The sequence below is a fragment of the Drosophila takahashii genome, chromosome 2L (assembly GCF_030179915.1).
Source record: "Drosophila takahashii strain IR98-3 E-12201 chromosome 2L, DtakHiC1v2, whole genome shotgun sequence".
Taxonomy (NCBI): Eukaryota; Metazoa; Arthropoda; class Insecta; order Diptera; family Drosophilidae; genus Drosophila; species Drosophila takahashii.
Genome location: NC_091678.1, coordinates 29081966 through 29106888, shown reverse-complemented (window position 1 = coordinate 29106888; position 24923 = coordinate 29081966). Strand labels below are relative to the sequence as shown.

Below are 24923 nucleotides of genomic sequence, written 5' to 3'. Positions count from 1 at the left end.
CAATAAAAATAGAAATATGATAACGTGTCTCAAGATGGACAAAAACTACTATTTAATACCCGTCACTCAGCTAAAGCGAACGCTGTACTCGGGTTGGTGTCCTGACTATAATCGTAGCTCAGCTAAAGGGAGTGCGAGAGAGATAGATATATATATAGATATTTTTATTGCGTATAACTTTTTAATGAATGGTCTGATTTGAAAAATGAAAAAATGAAAAACATTTCGATTGGTATAAATATACACAACAAAATTGCATTTATACTTCTCGGAAATCTTTAAAGATGTGGGCGTAGGACACATTTTAAAATCGTTAGTGGGCGATTGTGGGCGTTAGAGGGGGCGTGGCGCTCAGCTGAAATAAACTTGCGCAGCGTAGGAGGCGAGAAGAAGCTTATATACCCTTGCATATCGTTCCTACACCCAAAAAAAAGTAGTCATCAATATGCCCCTATTTAGGTGTCAATGTGACACTATTGAGTGGAAAAAAATCTTTGATCCGAACGTCATTAAATTGACCCTATTCTGGTGTCACTTTAATACTTTCGAAAATATTAATTTGACCCTTTTTGGTGTCAAAGAGCCACTAGCCGGTGTCATTTTCTTAGTATTAAATAAAATTTGACATTTGCTTGAAAGCTCCTGTAACCATTCTGCCATGGGAAAAATTAATATGGGCATGGCTCAGGGGCCAAGGCGCTAGGTTCCAGGGCTGTGAACCACTCCGGAGCTGAACCACTCCGAACCGGAGTGGTTCACTTTTTTTAGAAAACGAACCGAACCGTAAACCGGAGCGCCGATTTTTTTTATAATTGAACCGGAACCGAACCGGAACTTTTTTTTTTTTATATTCGGTTCGGTTCACAAAAAATTTATTTTGTGTGTTCGTGTTTTTTTATTCAACAGTGTGGGGGGTTTTCTGATCATATTAACATAGAGTTTATTTACTAAGGGAAATAAAAATGCGCCAATTTTTGTGGCTATGCAATGACTGCATCTAACTCAAACAATCTAATAATATATAACTATCATCTTCCAAAACTTTTCGCAGTATGCCCACATTAAAATTACATGATTAAAGCAAAGAGTATACTCTTTGCCTTAACTGGTAAACACTTTATAAATCATAAATCTAGTAACTTTACTTATAAGTCTTAATGTTATGGTACATATTTCAATGAAAATACATGGAAATAAATGTTGACTTTATTATTTCATTAAAAAAAAATTATTTTTTTGAACTCTGGTTCGAACCTGAACCCTGCTCCGGCTCATCATTGAACCGGTTCGCAAACCGGAACATTATCTGTCGATTAGGTTTGAACCCCGAACCGAACCCATGCAAAAATAATATGGGTTCACAGCCCTGCTAGGTTCTGATATTATTTTGTGCTCGGGGGAACGAGGTTCGAATCCCGCTCGCAACACCATTATTTTTTTTTTTTTATCAGTAATCTAACACAACTTAACATTTTTGTTCTTAAAATGATACATTTGCATTTTAAAAACTTTTTACCTACTCTGATTTATCTGGGTTTCGAACCGGGGACCTCTCGCATCAGAGGCAGACGCCTTACCAACTGGGCCATCGAACCATTTTGCGCGCGAGCGAACTCTTGACAAGTATAAACGAAATCAATACTAGAGTAAAACATCGCCGAACTTCGAACTTCGAAAATCAAAAATGATAATTATTGGGATCGAAGTGAACCTAGTTTTATCAAAATGACACTATTTAGTATCAAATACGATTTTTCTGAAAACGCGGTGTACTTTTGACACTCATTTGGGAGCAAATTGACCCCAAAAATTTGATCCTAGGGGCAGTGTCATTTTAACCCACAGTTATTAAATTGACACTCAGGATTTTTTTTTGGGTGTATAACTTTAAATATAAGCATCAGAAATCTTACAAAATTGTTTCATTCAGATTTGGTTAGTCTTCATTTCTTGATTTATGGTCTTGTACTCCGACCTACATACATTTGCAAATCTATACATGATATTAAGGAAGCTTTTTCGACAATATAAAGTATACATATAAATTCCTGGTCAGTAAATATATATTGTCTGTCCTTCTGTATGGACGCGGAGATCTCGGAAATACAAAGTCATAAATAAAGTAGGGACTCAAGATACAGATTCAAGGTGATCCTACGGAGTGCAAATATGTTTCAGCCAAGAGCCGATGTGTCTGTCTGACTGCCTGCACAAACAAACACGGAACTTTTTTTACCTCGTTAAGAGGTGTTTTTGATTTCATTGTTTTAAATTATAATCAAAACAACGATTGAGTTTGCGAATAAATTCTGCGTAAGTGGCGCACCCAAAACGATATTAATCGCAGCGTGCTGTCATCCTCTGAAAAAGCCAACATTGCTGTGGACTAGCCCTAAAAGAGACTGAAAAATCCTATCAAAGGCAACGGGATAAGCAGAGAAAATGCTTCGGTTTCGGTTTGCAATTTTACAAATGGATTTGTTGTAATTTCTTTTGCCAGAGCACCTGATGCTCACATAGTGTAAACAGAGGAGCACAAAAAAGCGGCTAGGAGTGCGGCAAAACACACTATGCAAAAAACAAAATGGAATAGAAGCGAAAAAAACAAAGATGCCCAAAAGCCAGGAGCCACAAACGGTAGAGAAAAACTTTCCTACTTTACACATTTCCACATATGAAAATATTTTTTGCAAGTTTTTATCACTAACCGTACACCCGCCATTCTCCATCCCCCGCCTTTTCCCTTCGGGAGGGCCAAAAAACATTTATGGGATTTGTGTTTGCCAGACATGTTTGCATTTTGTATATGCGATATGTTTGAAAATCCCGTTTCTGCCATTTCGTGTACAAAGCCAGAGAGAAAGGATATGGCCACGTCAGAGCGAGACGCAGGGTCCTATCCGTTTTGCTTTCTCTTTTTGGAGAGGTAAGCTTGTGTCTGCGTTTGTACCTTCATTTATTTTTGGTTTGGTGTGTCCACCAGAGGTTAGAAAGTTTTTATATATTAAGGTTGGGAGAAACAAAATTTTGCCAACATAGGCAGGATGTTAATTTGCAGAATGCTTAGCATTTCTAAAAGTTGTGAGTGTTGCCTAAAAAACCAAGAAAAAACACCGACTTTAGCGTGTTATTTTTTGAAACCATTCTTTTAACGCATATCAAACATGGCGAACAGACAACATATCTTCCAACATATACATATTTTAGAACACATTTTTTGTTTAATAGCACATTTCTTTGTACATTTTACCCGAGCGGGGTAATTTATTTTATAGGATAAAAAAGGCTTCCCAAACCGCAATTAAAAATTGCACGTTTCTGAAATCCGCGTTTCTTGAACTTATGTTTTAAAACCCCGTGATTATCGGCATTTTTCCTAAAAATTTTTTTTTTCATTTTTTAACTTTAAATATATTTTTTTATCGAAAAGGCGAAATTGTTAACAACATTAATTTAAAATTAAAACTTAAATCCGATTATTTTTGGCTAAAATCATAATATATCGCACTGTGTTAAAAATTATTGCTTTTTAAAATTACTAAATTGCGTTCTCCAAAAAGATTCTTAGAAACAGGACTTCAAAATTTGAAAAAATGCTAGAATTGGCGAACTTTCCAGGGCTGTTACAGGCAAACGGATTGTTGGTTTGTTTTGGTGTCATAGCATTTTTAAAGTACAACTCTTTACCTTTCAAACCCCATAGAGCCCTGCACGAGTAGACTTGTTAACAGTTCTGAGCTAGAGCTTGTTTGTTTGTTTGTAACTTTTTGTTATGGGATTATCAGATTACTCGGACAGCTCGAACAGCTTGAAAAGTTCCTGTTAAATATTTTAAAATCATTAATTTAATTAAGAAAACAAATATATCGTTTTTCCTTCAATGTTAAATTTAGATGAGGATAGTATAATATTCTTTTAAGGATAACATGATGGTCATAAATCCCGAAAATATGATCCTCAATTAATCTTAAGAAGCTTGTAATTTCGGTTAAAGCAGGCCATCCACAGTCGAATTTGCTCGACGAACATTTTCGCGAACACAGCAAGATAGAATCGTTTCTATCTTTGTCAAACAAAACGTCGAACAAATTTATTTGAAATCTGAACGCGAACACTACCACCAACGATGAACACACGAACATGTTCGCCGAACAAATTCGCCTGTGGATGGCCTGCTTTACAAGAAACTACACACAAAAAAAAGAACGAAAAATATCAAGAACATTTTTCATGATTTGCGAACAATCCGTTCTCCTTCTTTTGTTCTCACATTTTGAACGTTTGTTCTCAAATCTTCCTAATTCAACACCAATATGTTCTAAAAGTGTTTTTATTTGTGTGTAGGGTCACATCGATGCCAATAATTATCATTTTTGATTTTCGAAGTTCGAAATTCGGCGATAGGACGATGTTTTTCTCGATTATCGATTTCGTTTTATACTTTTCAAGAGTTCGCTCGCGCGCAAAATGGTGTGTTGGCCCAGTTGGTAAGGCGATGCGAGAGGTCCCCGGTTCGGTGTATGAATTCGCGGAAAAGGAAAAGTATAGTATGGCTCGTTGAATCGAATATGCGAAAGAATATTATATTCTTATTCTTATTTTAAAGAAGATAATAATATTGATGTGCACATTAGGGTGGACTTTATTTTGTAAGAAATTTTAAAGGCAATGTTCTCACCCCTTCATATATTGCCTTTTTGTATCCTTAATCCATAAAAGAAAGAAAAAGTAAAAAATAATTCGTTTTAGGTGGTGCGCAACGGCTTTAAAGTTTATAACGCATATTTTAGATTCATCTAGATCAGCGGTCGGCAGCGCCCTACTAAGTGAGCATAGGGTTTTGTTCCGTCGGCGCTCTGCTCCCACACGTATAACGTAGAACAGCGGTCTGGACACAGACATCGATGAGCTGCCCAGTGCAAATTACTCACACAAATATAAAACAAAATGTCAACGTATGTGTGTGCCGACCGCTGATCTAGATGATAGATATTTTATATTCATCTTGATTTTATACTTTGACAGTGTTTCAAATAAATAAATCAGAGCATGTAAAAAACAATTGACTATTTCTAGCTGTCTCAAAAAAACTCTCACTTTGGGACCCTTTGAGCAAATAGTCACACAGACTGTTTATTTTGTTTCAAATTTTGTTTTCGGTCTTTGCTTAACCAGTAACCGATTTTTTTTGTTTCAAAACGGTTTCGGTTGATCAAAGACCGTTTGAACTGAACGGAAAACAAAAACGGTCTTTCGACTTTTTATACCTATGTGTTTAAACACAGAATATGTTCTATACATCAAAAATGTTGTTTGTTTTTTTCCAAATATTTTAAACCTAATTAAATTTAATTTTTAAAAATAAAATAAATCTTAAACAAAGAGTTTTTTGGATTTTATTGTGTCTTAAGCTGGAACGCGAAGTACAGAAATTTAGCTGACCAATATTTCCAGTTATATATACCCTTGCAGAGGGTATTATGATTTCAGTCAGAAGTTTGCAACGCAGTGAAGGAGACATTTCCGACCCCATAAAGTGTATATATTCTTGATCTTGAAACTTTCGTAAAAGTCGTATTTCTATTGCAGGTAGTATATATGTCGGAACCAACCGGATCGGAAAACTATATCTTATAGCTCCCATAGGAAGGATAAAAAAAAAAACGTAAAAAAATTCTAGCTCCGGTGTTTTTTGAATATTTACCTTCTACTCTTGGGAATATTTTTTTTATATATTTCTGAATTTCGGTTTTTTTGTTTTTTAAGTCGGATCACTATATCATATAGCTGCCATAGGAACGGTTGAAAAATTAAATGGAAATTAATGGGAAAAAAATTATATCTTTGTTGGTTTTTATTACATTCCCTTCTACTCTGGGATATGACTATTTTGAAATATTTCCGAATTTCGATTTTAATTTTTAAAAGATCGAACTACTATATCATATAGCTGTGATAGAAACGATCGAAAAATTAATGTGAAATAATAAGAAATTTAAAATTTTTGCGATTTGTAAATTAATAGAATGATCTGCAAGGGTATATAAGCTTCGGCTTGCCGAAGCTAGCTTCCTTTCTTGTTTTACCTAATGTAAAATATGAAAAACCGCGAGTTTTTCAGAAGATTATGGAAGATGAAGATGACTCGGATAATACTATCTCTTAGATGCTTTATCAAACAAAATAAAAAACCGCGAGTTCTTCAGAAAATTATGGTTATTAGGTATATTTACTCGTATAACACCATCACTTAGAGGCTATATCTTACAATACTTAAATCCGCGAATTCTTCAAGAGATGATGGCCATTGTATATCTTTACTCGTATAACAGCATCACCAATGGCGTTTTATCATAAAACTTGAAAACAGCGTATTCTTTAGAAACCGCGAGTTCTTCAGAAGATAATGGCCATTGTATATCTTTACTCGTATAACAACATCATCAATGGCGTTTTATCATAAAACTTGAAAACAGCGTATTCTTTAGAAACCGCAAGTTTTTCAGAAGATAATGGCCTTTGTATGTCATTACTCTTATAACAGCATCACCAATGGCGCTTTATCATAAAACTTGAAAACTGCGTATTCTTTAGAAGATAATGGTAACAGTAATTGTAATGCACCTGGTGCTAATAATTAAGTTATTTACCATATATGTATTTTCAAATAAATGTTCTTAAATTTTTAAAGGTGTAAGGCAAAGGAAAGGCAGAACTGTCAAAAAGACCGTTTTTACTGAGCATTTCAAAGTTTTGTTCATCTACTAACAGTTTTTTGCATAGCTCGCAAATAACTGTTGACCGATTCGTGCGGTCCCCAAATAACTGTTTTTCTCTGAGACTTTGAGCAAACAATCAGAGAGCAACCGATTGAATTGTTCGTACAGAAATTTTGCTCGCACTCAGCCGACGAGCAGTTTTTTCGGCTTTCTTTTGCTCGGCTCGCTTACAGACCGATTGCTCCTGAACGACGTTTCAAAAAGTCTTTTGCGCATGTGTTAACGTTAACGTGCTTGGGCGATATTGCTCTCCCTTTCACTCGCACGTACTTTCAAAGGGAATACATTGTATAGTTGTATTAGTGAAAAGACTTTTTGCGATGACTTTTTCAGTCAATCGGTCTTCTAATAGGTCTCCCTGTGCGAGCGACATTCGTATCTCTCATTGAACGAGGTTCGTAACAGAGCGTCTCACGAACAGCTCAACGTAAAAGGCTCAACCGAAAACCAAAACGAAAGGAAACGAAGTGTGCTGCGCAGAGAGAGAACGAGGGGCATGCTATTTTTCGGTTGTTCTCGGGAGTAGAGCGTAAGGAAAAAAACGGTTAACAGTTATTTGCATGCTTTGGTTTTTTGGGACCGTTTCATACAAACGGTCCCAAAAATCGGTTTTTTGAAGGATCGAAAAAATTTATTTTCAGTCGATAACGGTCAACCGAAAACAGAAACAAAATGAAATGAAGGGTTTCGCTCAGACCGAAACCAAATTTTTTAGTTTTTTTCGGTTTCGTTCAGACCGAGACAGCAAACGAAAAAACGATCAACTGTTTTTTTACATGCTCTGAAATAAATACTATTTACGTACCTAGTATGTAGTATGAATTGTTTAATACAACGACACCGCGAATTCTTTTGGGCAGGAACAAATGATTGACCAAGTTAACAATTTTTCACCAAAAGTTTGGAATTCATAGCTATGTACGTAAGGTTGAGAATGCAAGTTCCTCTAGTGCTAAAGAATTCGCAGTCTCATTGTGTTGATGAATTAATGTATGGTTTTAATTGGTAAGAAAAAAAAGGACAACATTTTTATGATGGCCAATAATCGTTCCTCTTGCCCTAAAAATTTGCGGCGTCGTTTACTAAAGAATTCATGTATGTAGGTAAATGCAAATTGCCAATATAAGAACATACATAAGTACAAATTCCAACCGAATTCTAAGAGATGAGATTTTGTGACGTTATTGGCAATAGATATTTTAGACTTTTTTGAGTTTCAGTCGCACAATTACGCTTATTATACCCGTTACTCGTACACTCAAAAAATTATTTTTCCTTAACTATAGAAAAAAAAATGTTCTGTGCTTTAAAAAAAATATTCTATAAAGAGGAAACATTTTCTTATCTTCAGAAAAATTTTCTAATCTTCAAAAAAATTCTCTATTAAACAAGTTATTATAGAAAATTTTTTCTCAAATACAGAAAAATCAATTTTTTTTCTAAATTATAAGGTTTTTTTTCTAATCTTCCTTTCTTTATTTGAGAGTTAAAATCGCCATTGATTTTAGAAAAAAAAATACTGAACTTTTCTAAAAATAAAAAAAAAAGTGCCATTAAAATTATAAATATTTCTACATAAAAGAAATATTGTTTTTCTAAAAACAGAAAAAATGTTTGAAGATTTTTCTAATATTTAGAAAAAAATGTGTGATATTAAGAAATACTTTTTGTGCCAAGTAAGTATAGTGCGGTGATAAGTGGAACTATTAAATAAAAAATAATACCTCTTAACGAGGTAAAATAGCCATAACCAAATAAAAGCGTATTTAATTTTTTTAACCAAACAAAAATATTGGGTGTGTGTTTAATAAACAGCATGCTTTTAAAATAATTCTTATTCGGCCACTGCATCGCGTTGTTTAAGGTTTTTACCTATGCACAGTGTTTGTACATACAGTGAACCCCACGCATAGTCGGACACCCATTTTTGTTCTATCATAAAACTGCTCTAAAATCATACAAAAAAAAGTGAAACACAATTTTTTGGCTTTTATTTAAATTTTTGTGATATCTATTAATAGCCTCCATATTTAAAACACACGTGTAAAAAATCAATAATAATCAATTATAAGTTGTGTTTTAAATATGGAGGTTTTTTGTTTTTGTTAAAATATTAAGAGCTGTCAGTGGAAAGCTTAAATTATTTTTTATGTTACTAATGAATAACATTTTAATGTTTAAATAAAGCAGTTTTATGTTAGAAAAAACGGGTGCCCGATTATGCGTGGGGTTCACTGTACCTGCAGTGTGCCGAATGAGAATTTTTCACAACATTGTACTAACTAATTATTGTTTTTATTCTTTGCATGACCTCATGGACGGATTTTTGATAACGGAAGAACAACAACATCAACAACTGTAAGTATTAAATTTAATTTTAGTTTTTGTGTAACAAAAGTGCCGTTTTGGTTTCAATTGTAGGCAAAAGGAAGGGTTCTCCACATTTTCTGCGTTGAACGAAGCTCTGTACGGTAAGTATTAAAGATTGTTGCTGTTAATTTGGCAATTTCGTCTAACAAAATTTTAAAACTCTCTATTTTGCAGAATCTCAGAAGAGGGAAGGGTATAAAGAGACTACACGAAGAAAGGCGACGACCAGTACAGATAAAGGACCGGACCATTGAGGATGATGGGGAAGAAGTAGGCTTAATTTAATTTTAATATGTTTAAAAAGAAAATCAAAGAAAGAAATATAAAATTTGAAAAAAAAAGTATTTTTTTCACTTGTGAAAGCCGCATTTTAAAGCATCCAAAAGCAATCCAAAAGATGCGTTCTGGATCGCATCTTTTGGAAGTGAAAAATGGAAACCAATCCCGAACGTTTCCCGAAGTTGAAACCCATGGCCGATGCGTGAAAAGGGAGCGCTCCAGGAGCGCTTCATCGGATAGCACCCATTTTGTCCCGCTTTGCTGTAAAAAGGAAGCGAGAAGTTCATCGATCGGGCACGCATGCATCGGTGCTTTTGATGCTATCCATCATCCCTTCTGGATGCGTTCCACTTCCGACTGGGTGATCCTGACCAGATAAACTTTATGAAATAAAACTATAATAACATTATAAACTATTTTGTGTAAACATATATATTTTACTGTGTGGTATTTCATTAATAGGGACATATATCATACCCCTACAATATTTTTCTAGAAAATAAAAAATTTAACCGTATTTGATCAATTTCCCTTCTTATACACTTAATAGAAAATTTTTTTTTATCCTAAGAAAAAATCGCTATTAATCGAAGAAAATTTCCGGGATTGGTAGCCTAGGGGTCTAACGCGTGCGTGCATGCATATGTTATTCAAGCTTGCGGCTGCAATCCCACGTCGAGAAGAAAATCTCATGGTGTCCTTTTGTTTTTTAACTAATATTTACATATTAATAATGAATAATTATATTTTGATAAAAATGATGTTTAAGTTCTTCAAATTTGAAACATTCAATTACTGTTACTATTGAACCATAATAAATATATAAATATTAATTAATCAATAAATATTTAAAAGCAAAATTAAATGAACAACTAAAAGGAATAACGAGAAGAGAGCCAGATCAATTTGAGTAAAAATAGGAGAACAAAATGTGAATAGACTTTGTACAGCGCCTCACGTGATCCTTCCGTGGCGCAGCTAGTAGAGTGCTTGACTGCAAACTGTGAGGCGAGCGGTTAGCGGTTCGATTCCCGCGTGCGGCGACCAAGATGTTTTTCTCAAAATAGTAAGTTGTTGGGTTTTTATATTTATAATTTGTAATTTGTATACTCATTTCAGTTATTATTACAATTCCAATTTGAAACCACCCATGTGCTCAATTAAAGAAAATTCAAATAAGGTGACAAACAAGAACGAAAAAAAAAACAACACAAAGGCCGTGGCGTCACAGAAACAACCGGGTATAATTCCGAAACCCGAAGATAGTTTTTTGTATTTTCTGAATTTGAGAAATTTTTTTTTGTTATATAAAAAATATTTGTCTATATTTAAAAAAAACCGTATTTCTATGCTTTAATAAACCTTTATTTCTAAATTATATTTCTAAATATCTAAGAAAAATTTCTAAATTGCAGTCTATTTTTTTCATTTTTAGAAAAAACGTATTTTATTTTAAAAACGTACTTTCTTCAATATACATAGACAAAATCGCCAGTAAAGCATATTCATAGGCGAAGGAGGCTTTTCCGACCCTATAAAGTATATATATTTTTGGTCAGGGTCACTAGCTAAGTCGATATAGCCATGTCCGTCTGTCTGTCTGTCCGTATGAACGCTGAGATCTCGGAAACTATAAAAGCTAGAAGATTGCATGCAGATTCTAGGATTTTAAAAATTTTCATATTTTGTAAAAGTAAAAATGCAGTTTTATTGTGTTTATCAACACCTATCGAAATGTAGAAGAAATTTTTCAAATCGGACCATTCGTAAAAAGTTACGGCGGATCAAAGTTTTTATTTCCATCTCCTTCGCACTCCCTTTAGCTGAGTAACGGGTATCTGATAGTCGAAGCACCCGACTATGGCGTCCTCTCTTGTTTTTAGACTTTTGAAAATACACCACTTTTTCGTTTTCACTGAATTTAAAAAAACTTAAACTTCGAATTTGGAAAAAGTCAAAATTTTAGCAACTAAAAAATATTTTTCAGTTACTTTTTTTGAAACATATTTTTATACCCTTGTAGAGGGTATTATAATTTCAGTCAGATGTTTGCAACGCAGTGAAGGAGACGTTTCCGACCACATAAAGTATATATATTCTTGATCACCACCAATAGCCGAGTCTATCAAGCCATGTCCGTCTGTCCGTTTCTATGCGAACTAGTCTCTCAGTTTTAAAGCTATCGCGATGAAACTTTCCCGATAGTCTTCTTTCTATTGCAGGTAGTACATATGTCGGAGCGAGCCGGATCGGACCACTATATCTTAAGGCTCCCATAGGAATATTCAAACAAATATAAGAAAATTCATTGTAACTTTGTGGGAAGTAGGCGTTTTGATTTTTGACTACTTAAAAACAAAATTTAAATAAATAGAAACGCTGAGTCTGGAATCCCTTGATCTGCACCGAGTGAGCATTCTTTTATCTGCAAGGGTATATAAGCTTGGGCTGGACGAAGGTAGCTTCCTTTCTTGTTTAATAATACTGTTTTAAGTTTAAATTTAAGTTTTTTCCTTTTAACTCTTAAAAACTGATTCGATATTAGAATTTCGTGTCACGCACTCAGAAAAAAACCAAGTACATTGTGCTTGTTTCAAGCCCAAACTGTCTTGAAAGGGCTACAGGTGCGAAATGGGCTTATTTTTTAATTTCAAGAATATTTTATTCTTAAACCGACATTCTTAATTTGAGAACATTTTCGGGCGTAATTGTTCTTGAACCCAGAATTAATTATACTTTATTTATGTATAAATTCTACTTAAACATCGTATAATTTATAAAAAACACATTTTAAAATTCTAAAAATTTAATGAAAATTGCTTTGGAGTGTAGGGGTAGTATTATTATTTGTACAAATTTAATCCGATATACGTGTAAATGAGGTACATATATGGGAGAGGTCTGTAGGTTGGTACACCTTTTTTTTTAAATCTGCCATTTCGACATTCACTTATGAAACTTTACGCATTTGGTACTGATTGAAAGGTTAGTCTATTAGCTTTATAAAACACAAAAAAAACTTTTTTTCTTTAGAGAAAACTGAAAAATTTTTTTTTTGAAAAGTGCCAAAAAACGACATTTTGAAAAAGAGGTCTGTAAGAGGTCTTTTTGTAAGAAAAACGGGTGTCTCAACTTACACCCTCAAAGTGTCCCAGCTTACACAAAATGGGATGTTTCGGGAAAAAATTAATAACTTTTTTCTGAATGTCACATTAAGCTGATTCTGTTTTTAATTTGTTAACAGTTAATATACTAATGTTTTAAATCTCTTACCAAGTTAATTTAAGGACGTTATTAATTTTAAATGGAATTTTGAAAAAAGTAGACAAAAACTTTTTTCGTGAAAAATGGTACACGACTCCCACAGCTTAAATCTGGCTAGAGCCTGGCTTTTAATGTTTTCCCCAAAAGTGTTGTCACTAAAAAGGACTACAAAAAAAAAAAAATCAATTTTTTTAGTGGATAAGTTTTGAGAAAATTGAGTGTCTCAACTTACAGACCGTCCCAACCTACAGACCTCTCCCTATGCGTAGTATATAGTAAATAGCTGAATATAAACCTTATTATTTTCGGTTTACCGCTTGCCATCAATAAAAAACAGAATAAAAAAGTAAATAAAGCGATAGGCAAAACATATGGGCTAATAAGATCCTTGTCACTAGTTAAATGTTCCTTACCTGTTACTGTGCGTCTACTTATTGCGAAGTCTTGTCTAATACCCACACTCTTCTATGGTCTACAGATCTATGCAAATTGTGATTTTGCAAGGCAATTTTTTTTAAGGCCTACCTTCTTAACAATAAGAAAATCCATCGATTTGTATGGCAGCTATATGAAGGGACGGTGGTAAAATTATGATATTAATATATGTGCATAATATCAGTGAGTGATTGAGTTGTGCAAACTTTCAGCTTAAACATGTAAGAATTCTACTCATTGGAAATATAAATAGGGTTTTTCTATATTCGCATAAAAAATTATATATCTTGAAAATGATGAAAAGAAATAAAAATGTTTGTTCGGGTAAATTAAGTTGGTTATGAAATGAACAATCTTGGATACTTAAGTTTCTTTTATAGGATGAAGAAGACATTCAAAACCGCAATAAAAAATTTCAAATAATTAAAATTCATACTTATTGGACAACAAAAAATTTAAGAAAATTATTTTCTAACTCCCCCAGTACACATTTAAAAACGTGTAAAGTTGCACGTTGTTCTTCTAAGCCGTTCTCGAGATATACTAATTTGAAGTTTGAGAACATTTTTTAAATTCTTAACTTCAAAAATTCATAGCGCCCCTAAATGGACACCAAAAAATTAAAAAAAAATCACAGATGATAACCAAGGCAAACTCTTCAAAGTACCCGAGTTTAAAGAAAATCTAAAATTTCATATGCGCAGTTAAGAAATTCTTACCCTAATGCGATTAGAACGTGGAATGAACTTCCCAATTACATAAAAGAAACTAGAAACTAGCGCACCTCTATTTAAGACAAAACTTCTTTCACACCTAAAAAATAGCAGCTCCAGTTTGCTATAAGCTGTATTATCCTATCTTAACATTGCGACTTATCCCCAAAACTTCTTCCTTTGTTTTTTTTAATTCGACTTAACTATATTTGTCATTCTGTACTTTCAATAACTAATGTAAAATGTATGCCATTAGATTTAAGAACCAATATTGTTCGAATATAAAATTGATTATCCGTTGTGACTAGCGCAGTAATTTATAAGTTATGCAACTTGTAGCGTTAGGAAGCCAAAACAATAAATAATAATAATAATAAATAAAACAATTGATTAAAAAAACATAAAAAAAGAATACAAAAAAACAGTGTTTGCTCTGGGTCTCGAACCTGCGTCGATTCGATTTCTGACCAAGCGCTTTAACTGTCTGCGCTACCAGTAAAGCCGCCCGGCAACTGACAAGTTCTGGCATTGAACATTTTGGTGTGCCAGAGCATGTGAAAACAATAATTTAAATTTTTTAAAAAAAACTTTCTACTTTTAAAAAAATGTTTCTATTATTTATTGTTGGCTTAATTTTAGGGTTAGGGCACTAATTTTTAGAAAAGGTGTTGCCACAATATTTTATTATTTTCGTTTGGCTTTCTATTTTTCAGAAAATAATTTCTAATTTTATGGGCCTTTTTTCTAGTTTTTAGGGGGATTTTAGTTCATGGTAACCATTTTTTTACATTTAAGGGGTTATATACCTTTTTTGAGCGAAAAAATTGTGGGGACCTTTGTATTTTTTTTCAGGTGTGTAGCAATTATTTTATGACACTGAAGTTATTATTTATTGATAGTACATGTTTTTATCGAAACAAAAGTGTTTGTTCTTGAAAAATATGAATAATTTACGAAGTTATGGCAATTCTTTCGGAACCCTTTTTTTATAGCGGCTTGCGGTGACCACGATGGAAGTCCAGCAGGTCAACTTATATCAAAAAATCAAAAAATGTTATTTCCAGTTCGTGACGATTATTTTCAAGAATATTTGGTTTTTTCTGCATACAGTAACAATTTTTCCAAAAAGTTGATTTTTCGAGTTATAAAAATTTTATTAAAAAATTCTGATCTGCGAAATCAAAATTGGCGCAAAAAAACTGAATCGTTCACGAACTCGGCACAATCATTACGAATAATTTAAAAAAAAATTGAAGAAGATCGATCAAATAGTTCTTGTGCAATCGTGGTCACAGCGAAGGCACTTTCTGAAAAACACGACTTTGAGATAATCGCATTCAAAGTTTTACGTTAAGTATATGCAACTATTGAAGTCGAGCGCGTCAAAACGCTGTTTTCCTATCGAACTATTATTCGGATCTCTATGAAAATTTGGGAAGATGTTCACTAGAGAATATACTTTAGGATTCAGCAAAAAAAAATTTTCGTTTTTTTGAAAAAAAAAGGTATATAACCCCTTAAGAAAAACTTCCTTGACTTAAGAAAAACTTTCTTGGCTTAAAAAAAATTTCCTTAGATTTAGAAATAACTTTCTTGTATTTAGAAAAAATAAATTTTAGTGGCTATTTTCTAAAATTTACTATACTATATACTTTATTAAAGTATATACTATAGGGGAGTGTAGGGTAATTTGACGAGTAGGGTAATGTGACGAACTCGTCGAATCTCATATATGACGTCACGACAAAAATTCCAAATAAATGTAGTCGTCTCCCCTTATCGTGTCGACAATGTATTTACAGTAATATTAATAAGAAGTCCCGTAATTTGTTCTTAAGGTAATTTTCGCTAAAAATGTATTGCGCAAACTAGCAATCCTATTCAATTTACTTGTGTTTCAGCAGTGCCAGAGCAAAGATGAGTGGAAAATAAAATCAGGCAAATATATGCACGTATACATGAGATCTTTATCAACAGTTTTTGGTACTTCGCGTTTTTTTCTTTTGCGCCGTTTGAGAGTGACACCGTTTTTGCTCCAAGTCTACCTTGTAGGGTATCGTGACGAACTTTTTGTAGGGTATGGTGACGAACTTTTTTTATTCAAGAATTTTAATTGTTATCGTTGATTATTTGTAATAAAAATATAATAATACCAGATAACATTTACTGCTGCAGTTTTATTGATGTTTTTAAAAGTGACGTCAGTTTAATTTAATTTTAAAAAAATTGCACATTGACCTCTTTTTTTTGTAAGTTTGGGTATTATCTTATTACTTCCTTCTTTTCCGTATCGAAAATAACTTTTTCGTAAATTATATATAAAAAAATGTTTTTTTTTTGTTTGTGAAAAGGATTACACCAAACGCTGTGGGATTTGGCTACGTTGAAATTTCGAATCCAAATTTTTCAGAAATATGACCAGTAAATGTAACTAACTTTCTTCTTTTACACTTTTAAAAAATATTGATTTTTGGAGAAGTTACATTAAAGAACAAATCGTTCGTCACATTACCCTACAACTTTTGAAAGTGCAAAAAAAGAAGGGTTCACGCCAAACACTGTGGGATTTGGCTGCATTGGAATTTCGAATTCAAATTTTACAGGGATATGCTCAGTAGATGTAAGCAACTTTCTGAGTTTACACTTTTAAAAAATATTGATTTTTAGAAAAGTTACATTCAAAAAACGAATCGCTCGTCACCTTACCCTACACTCCCCTATACTTTTGCACGAATACAATATACCCTTTTACTCTACGAGTAACGGGTATAAATATCAACTTGTTTGGTTGATAACTGTGAGAATGGTTGATGTTTTAATCAATCAATTTCGCATTTTTCGAGAGTCCTGGGAGTCCTTAGGAGGCGAATTTGAAAAAGTCCTTTCTTAATGCACACCTCCTCTAACACACGATTCAGACCCACTTTTTTCCAGAATTTTAGGTCTTATGGGTTGGGCTGGGGGAACATGACGCAAATCGACATCTACACACAAAAAAAAACTTGGTAAAATCAACTGTAATAATTGTCAAACAGGCCCCAACCAGCAAAATTGTCAATTCTACTAAGTAAATAGTCATTCCACAAGAACAAAATACACACAATTAGCAAAGACACAAACCCAAGCAAAAACAAAGTACTCGTAACTATTTTAATAGTTACGTAACTATCTTTGTTGGTCAATTTTACCAAGCAAATTTTTTTGTGTGTACTCTTTTATAGTAATACTCGATTTATTGAAAAACAAGAAGAAAGTTGTTACTGCAAGGTCCTCCATTAAAAATTGTCTTTGGCTTACAAATTGTTATCGATCGATGAAGTTGTTACTTTAAAAAAGGTTGTGCTGGCGACGCTGCTTCTTAACAAGTAAGACTAGATTTTGTCATCTAACCCTTAGGAGTTGTGTAGCTCTGGGTTTCACTATTTGTCGAATAAGAAATTGTTAGGTAGTGAAATATCGCGATGAGGAATTAATTGAAGCATGTCAATACTTTATACTAATTAAGAAAAATTTGGTAGCTTAGACTTAAATGGTTCGCGATATATATGGAAAAGACTTTTATTTTATTTGTTGAAAAATAAAAGTCTTCCAACGATTTTAATTTCGTTGACTTGGAGAAAAAAGTCTCTGATAGAATTCTAATTGAAAAATCAAAAATAACTGTTATTCAAGACTTAAGAAAAATAAAAATCAAAAATAAAAAATATTTTTTAGTGATATTATATAATTTGATAGGGAAGAGGTCTGTAGGTTGGTACACCTTATGAAACTTCAAGCATTAGGTATTAATCGAAAGGTTAGTCTATTAGCTTAATAAAAAACAAAAAAAAAATATTTTATTCCTTAAGGAAAATTAAAAATTAATTTTTTTTGAAGAGTGTTAAAAAACTAGATTTTGAAAAAGAGGTCTGTAAATTGGGACACTTTTAAAAGTCAATAATACTCACACCAAAAGTACTCCAAACTATTAGAAACTATTTATTTATGTTAATTTAATCATTTTTAGTTCGTCCTAAATTATTTCCCATCCATTTTTTAAAAACTTAGGCCAAATAACAATTAAAATAAAAACGCTCTTTAAACATTCACCTTTCCCTTAATATCAAAGAAGTGTATTAGGCAGAAAGCGACCTCTGTCTGGCTAAGGCCTTTTTGTATGAAAAACGGGTGTCTCAACTTACACGCTCAAAGTGTCTCAACTTACACAAAATGGGATGTTTCGGGAAAAGATTAATAACTTTTGTTCTGACTGTCACATTAAGCTGATTCTTTTTTAATTAGTTAACAGTTAGTTACCAAGTTAATTTAAGGACGTTATTCATTTTAAATGGAATTTTGAAAAAAGTAGACAAAAACTTTTTTGGTGAAAAATGGTACACGACTCTCACAGCTTAAATCTGGGTAGAGCCTGGCTTATAATGATTTCCCCATAAGTTTTGTCACTAAAAAGGATTACAAAAAAAAATAAAAAATTTTTTTAGTGGAAAAGTTTTGAGAAAATTGAGTGTCCCAACTTACAGACCGTCCCAACCTACAGACCTATCCCCTAATAATAATTATTTTGAAACTTTTATAATACAAATTTTAAATAACCGTAAAAAATAATTTTTTCTAATAAAACTGATAACTTATAGCTTATAGAAAACTGAAGGACTCGTTTGCGTAGAAACGAACGGACAGACGGCCTAGTGATGCTGATCAAGAATATATCTTTATTATGGGGTCGGAAACGTCTCCTTCACTGCGTTGCAAACATCTAACTGAAATCATTTTTCCCTCTGCAAGGGTATAGAAATGCAACAAATTACATATATGTAACGTTCCTTTTTCTTTAAACAGTGATGGCCATCGATGCATCGATGTTTCTGCACCTCAAAAGAATAGTAACTTTCACAACAACAAATACACACAATTAGCCAAGACACACACCCAAAGCAAAAACAAAATACACGTAACTATTTTTTATGGTTACGTAACTATCCGTATAGGTCAACCTTACCAATCTTAAAAGATTTTGTAAAAGAATGAAAGGGATTTTGATATGTTTATCAATACCCAATAAGTTCTATTTATTTAAATCGGACTATTTATTGAAAAGCTATGAGTAACGGGTATCTGATAGTCGAGGTACTCGACCACAGCGTTCTTACTTGTTGTTTTTTTTTCCAACCTTTTAATAGACTATAGCTTTCGGCTACGCTCAGGCATGCAGTGTAACACTTGTTCTAAATTAATCTTCATTAAGGTCACTTAAACCATAACGAAAACGTCAGAGGTTGGATTGTACTGGGCAGCTGGGCAGCCATATGTTTCAAGTTCTCCGCCCAACAACAAACCAAACTCATGGAGAGGGCCGTAAACTTTGATTGAATTTTCATTAAATTTTTCGTGGTGGTTGGAAAGTTCGCGCCATAAATCAAAAATTCAACTATAAAATGTCAACTTTTCACTTTTAATTAGTTTCACAGCGTATGAAAAAATTTTTAGGTCACGCTTCGCTGGCATAAATCAAAAATTCACTTGCGCAAATATTTGGAGAAAATTCAATGCACCTAAATCTGCGGTGCTTTGGAAATATGTCGGCTTTAGTGTTCCGTTCTGCGGATGGGTTTTTTCTCATGCCTGCGGCTTCTATTTTTAAGTTAGTCTTTCGTGCATTATGTCGGCGGCTAGTAGTATGTTAGTATATATTTTAACAACCACTTTTAATTGAAATTAAAACACTGACAACCAATTAACTTGCTCTAGTCAAAGTACCGAAAGAAGCACTAATACGACATTTCTCTATATTTAAATCTTCATCGTAGATTAAGCATTTTCAAAACGCCTTGAGCCTTACATATATGAAAAAAGTCGAATTTGCAAAAATATGCCGCGTTCAAAATAATCTAAGTTACATAAAACAAATTTGTGTGCAATCCAAAAAATGTATGGACTGCTCGTTTAAAATATGTTTTTTACCTAAAATCCGATGTCTACTTAGATGTTTTTAAGTATTAAACTTAAAAAACGAATAACACAGGCCGACAAAATGTGACATGGGTCGGTGTCCAGGCCTGCCACCATTTTATTTCGATAAATGAGGCTTTTCTAAGCATAAGTTGCCACTACGCCTATAGTCCATCAGCTCTGGTATTTGCGGTATCTTTAATTTAAGAAAATCACAAATTTTCTTCGTCTTTTGGGATATATCTTCAAGAGTGGTCAACCAATTTTGGAAATCTTTTCGGAATTAAATAGTTACATGTCTGTTTTATACGGTCGTTTTGGAAAATTCAATTTAACTCAACCACAAGAGGAGGTGGGCGCATTCAAAATTTTAAAGTCACAGCAAAGTTTAAAAATCTTCATTTGTGAACAGCGTTTAAAAATTAAATAAAAATATTTTCTTCAACAATGCATTTTTGATCCAAAGACACCTTATGTCCTTACTGTTTAGGACACTCATCAGGTTTTTGTGAATTGTTTTGGAATTTTTAAAATTGTTTTTCTTACTTCCTTCACAGTGACGATTCACAAACAGTGCCCAAACCTGTCACAATTTTAAATCACATATTTCTAAACGATCTAAGTAGTTTTGCTTTGAATATAAGCACATGAGCGTAGCCTACTAATTTTTGGGGGCTGAAATGCCTGAAGTGTTATCCCCCTCCAGCTTTTAACTTACGCCCATGTATAAATATTTTTAAAGCAAGGGTCACTTGTGCCCAAAAATAGTTATGCGTTACGTAAAATAGTGACAGGTTTGGGCACTGTTTGTGAATTGTCACTGTGAAGGAAGTAAGAAAAACCATTTTAAAAAAACCAAAACAATTCACAAAAACCTGATGAGTGTCCTAAAAATTAAGGACATAAGGTGTCTTTGGATCAAAAATGCATTGTAGAAGAAAATATTTTTATTTAATTTTTAAACGCTGTTCACAAATGAAAATTTTTAAACTTTGCTGTGACTTTAAAATTTTAAATGCGCCCACCTCCTCTTGTAGTTGAGTTAGATTTAATTTTCCAAAACGACCGTATAAAAGAGACATGTAACTATTTAATTCCGAAAAGATTACCAAAATTGGTTGACCACTCTTAAAGATATATCCCAAAAGCCAAAGAAATTTTGTGATTTTCTTAAATTAAAGATACAGCAAATACCAGAGCTGATGGATTATAGGAGTAGTGGCAACTTATGCTTAGAAAAGCCTAATTTATCGAAATAAAATGGTGGCAGGCCTGGACACCGACCCATGTCACATTTTGTCGGCCTGTGTAATTTGCTTATTAATATTAAGGGCAATTATTTGTAATAATAAAAAATAGTCCCACCCCTGCAGGAAACGGAATCAGTTTTGGACCAGTAAAATACTAGTTGGGTCAGGAAACTTAACTAGTTCAAGTTATGTCCATTTCCTTGTAACTAACTTGTCCATTTTTCATATGCTTATCATCGGAAACAACTAGTAACATAAAAATTAATCTGTAAACCATCAAGTGATTAAATTTCACTAGTACTTGACGATGCCTAACTTGACGCTCTCCTAATTTAGTAGTCTATTAATAGGTGCGGTCCTTAGAGGAATTCTAATAATTATTATGTAATCCAATACAGTAAATGATAATTAAATGTAATTAAAACTAACTTACTTTTCTTGAGGAAAGTCGCCCTCTCTAGGACTTGAACCCGGGACCATTGGATTTGTTGACACACTGACTGCTTGAGCAATAAACGCATCACATTTTGGAATGCCCTAACAAGGTTTATGAATTTTAGTGTGACATAATTCAAAAACAGTGATTTTTCCAGGGATCGCAAATAAGAGTTACCTTTTTAAAAAATTTGACAAATAAGTCTTATATTTCAATTTTTATTATAAAAGTTGACAAAAAGTTCTTATGCTTTAATTTTTATTATGAAAGTTGACAAATAACTCTTATTTGTTGATTTTTATAATAAAAATTAAAGCATAAGGGTTATTTGTCAACTTTTATAATAAAATAAAGGTTGAATTGAAATAACTCTTGAACTGTGGGGTGGTTTAAAATTTAAATATATATAATCTACGCTTTAATACCTTTCTGTTGATATGCCATATGTCCCCAAAATATTTTTGATGATGCAACAAATATTATTATAATAAAAAATATTTTGGGGACATATGGCATATCAACAGAAGGGTATTAAAGCGTAGATTATATATATATAAATTTTAAGCCACTGTACCCCACAGTTAAAAAGTTATTTCAATTCAATCTTTTTTTTCAATTTTTATTATAAAAGATGACAAATAACTCTTATTTGTTGATTTTTATAATAAAAATTGAAGCATAAGAGTTATTTGTCAACTTTTATAATAAAAATTTAAAAATAAGACTTATTTTTCAATTTTTTTAAAAAGGTAACCCTTGTTTGCGATCCCTGGATTTTTCACATATATATTGCATTGGAAACAAAGTTTAAAATAAAACTAACTAAAATAAAAATAAATTAAGATAAACTAACTAAACTAGCAAACAAAAAACAAAAAAAAATTACAACAAGAGAGAACGCTATAGTCGGGTTGGTGTCCCGACTACCCGTCACTCGGCTAAAGGGAGTGCGAGGGAGATATATATATAACATTTTTTTGATTGCGTATAACTTTTCCGAAATCTTTAAAGGTGTGGGCGCCAGACACGTTTTAAAATCGTTAGTGGGCGATTGTGGGCGTTAGAGGGGGCGTGGCGCTCGGCTGAAATAAACTTGCGCTGCGTAGGAAGCCCAAGAATATGTGTGGAAAATCTCAACCTTCTAGCTTTTGTAGTTTCCGAGATCTCAGCGTTCATACGGACGGACAGACGGACATGGCTATATCGACTCGGCTAGTGACCCTGATCAAGAATATATATACTTTATAGGGTCGGAAACGCTTCCTTCTCCCAGTTACATACTTTTGCACGAATAATATAGGTACATATAAAAACTGGGGATTCAACCGAGGACCTCGAGTGTTTGATTTGTTTAGTGTTCAATTTCCCAAAACATTTACACTCTAGGCTATATTTTTGGATCATATGTGTTTCATTTGCAACTAGTTAAATTCCAGTTGCCTTTTAACTAGACCCTAACATGTATTTGTTCTACCAGTTAAATATTTTTAAGGTTTTTTTTGTCGGAAAGGTACCAGTCCGAGACAAGTTTCTTTTTTACTAGTTTTGTATTAATCACATTTTCGACTAGCACAAGTTTTCTAGACCCTTGTAGTCCAAATGCTTTATGTTGCTTTATATTAGTTGTATAACTAGTTGTTTTTCAGACTAGTTCGCATTTTTCCTGCAGGGACATTTCTCTGTGTGTAAGGTAGCCAAACATGATTCATAAATTTAGCTTTGCTTTCACAACCAATCAAAACCAAATCAATGTATGTACGAAGAGTAACGCACATGTTATATAATAAGATGTTATTTAATCAATGTCCCAAGGGGGAAGATAAGACAAGAAGTGGTGAGAGCTAATCTCACGACTATGGTTATCTCGCATACAGTTTTTGCTTGTATCGCATGTGGCTAGCGTTTCGCCAGTGGATTGGATTGCAAATACAATAAAATAACAATTAGTTTTAGTGTGAAGCAAAAAATAAAAGCAAAGCCACCGCAATGCCGACAACATTGCTTTTGCTCTATAATGGAAGTTGAAATACGATGAAGTGGGTCCCGCAGCCAGACCAAGCTAGTGCGAGGGCCAAGTTCGTGGCATGTGCAGGCTCAACGGGGAAGATGTGCCAGTCCTCGTTTACGACTTTAGCTGTTTAAGTTTGGCAAAAGCAATTTGAATGGTTTCTCATCTCCTTGACACATAAACAAGTAACAAATAAAAATGGATTTTACATTGCAGAGGAAATTTTTGAAGGCAATTAATGCTGCTCAACTGTCACAAAATTTGGAGAGTGTTTTCTGATTCTATTTTAAAACGCTCTTAGAGTCAACCAAAAAAACTATAATTGTTTTCGTTTAGTAACACATTGTTTAGCCACTTTAAGTGTTAGTTTAAAATCTTCAGCGATAATAAAAGCTTTTCGAAGTCTTATAGACCTTCGTAAATGCAGAATGAGATTACATTATCTGATAAGTATTATGTTTCCCGCTATTCGCTATCCAGCTTTATTCCAATATAGGTCCTTACTTAGCTATGTTTGGGTAGTATATTCTTTGGTGAGTTGCCTTTCTGCCACTACAGTCGGATGCCCACGACACTGGCCGAGGTGTGGGGATCGGCTGCACTAAGAACGACCTTCCCGTGTTCGTCCTTGTAGTCAGCGTAGTCCTTCGAAAGGACGCACTCCATGTGGAGACCGGTCATGAGGCGCCGGGAGTGCAGGTTGGTGCAGGTGGAGGTCACCACGGGGAAGCCCCGCTGGCGACCAAGCTCGATGGTGGCGGCTACTAGGCGGGAGCCCACCCTCTGGCGACGAACAGAGGTATCCACGCCGAGCATGTAGAGGTAGAGGGCTCGCTGCACTCCGAAGTGCTCGAAGATGTTGGCCTGCCTCTCGATCCCGGCCAGAAACTTGTGAATCTTGTCCAGCAAGCACGTGACCTCCTTCTGCTCGGTCTCCTTAAACTCACGTTCCAAATCATCGGGAACCAGCTCACCAGCCAAGACCACTCCCACAATGCGCTCGCCGTCGACGGCTACCAAGGAGAGGTTCTGGGGAATGAGCGAGCGGTGGAGCTCCGCCTCCGCCGGAATCACTTCGCTCTGCGTCGTATCCTCCTGGGGGATCAGCATCAGGGGCTCCTGTTTGAAGAAGTGCTCTGCGAGGAAGGCCTCGACCTCCTGGAAATCCTCAATTTTCATGGTGCGTATCACGATCGCTGACATCTTGCCAAGTACCCCACTCGCGGACTGAGACTGAGAGAAATTTAGCGCAATTTACTTGTTATATATGCTATCGAACATTCAGGGAGCTTGCTCGCCTCATTCTAAGCTTTTCACAAATATAGGGCCTCCGCCTAGCCCCGCGGAGAACGCACCTCCCATCTCCCACCACCCACTGACCCGACGCACTGTTCTTATCAAAGCTTTTTGTAATTCTGCTCGCTAAACAAGCGCCCCCGA

General features: G+C 34.0%; 1 protein-coding gene across 1 annotated transcript in view; it reads right to left on the bottom strand.

Moving 5' to 3' along the window:
* The window catches only part of AANATL2 (Arylalkylamine N-acetyltransferase-like 2), a 37192-nt gene extending 12460 nt beyond the window's left edge, over nt 1-24732 (bottom strand). Inside the window, exon 1 of the mRNA XM_017137658.3 lies at nt 23988-24732. Coding sequence (XP_016993147.1) covers nt 24036-24686 — 651 coding nt within the window. The 5' untranslated portion in view covers nt 24687-24732 and the 3' untranslated portion in view covers nt 23988-24035. The remainder of the gene's footprint in view (nt 1-23987) is intronic.
* Between the last annotated feature and the right edge of the window lie 191 nt (nt 24733-24923).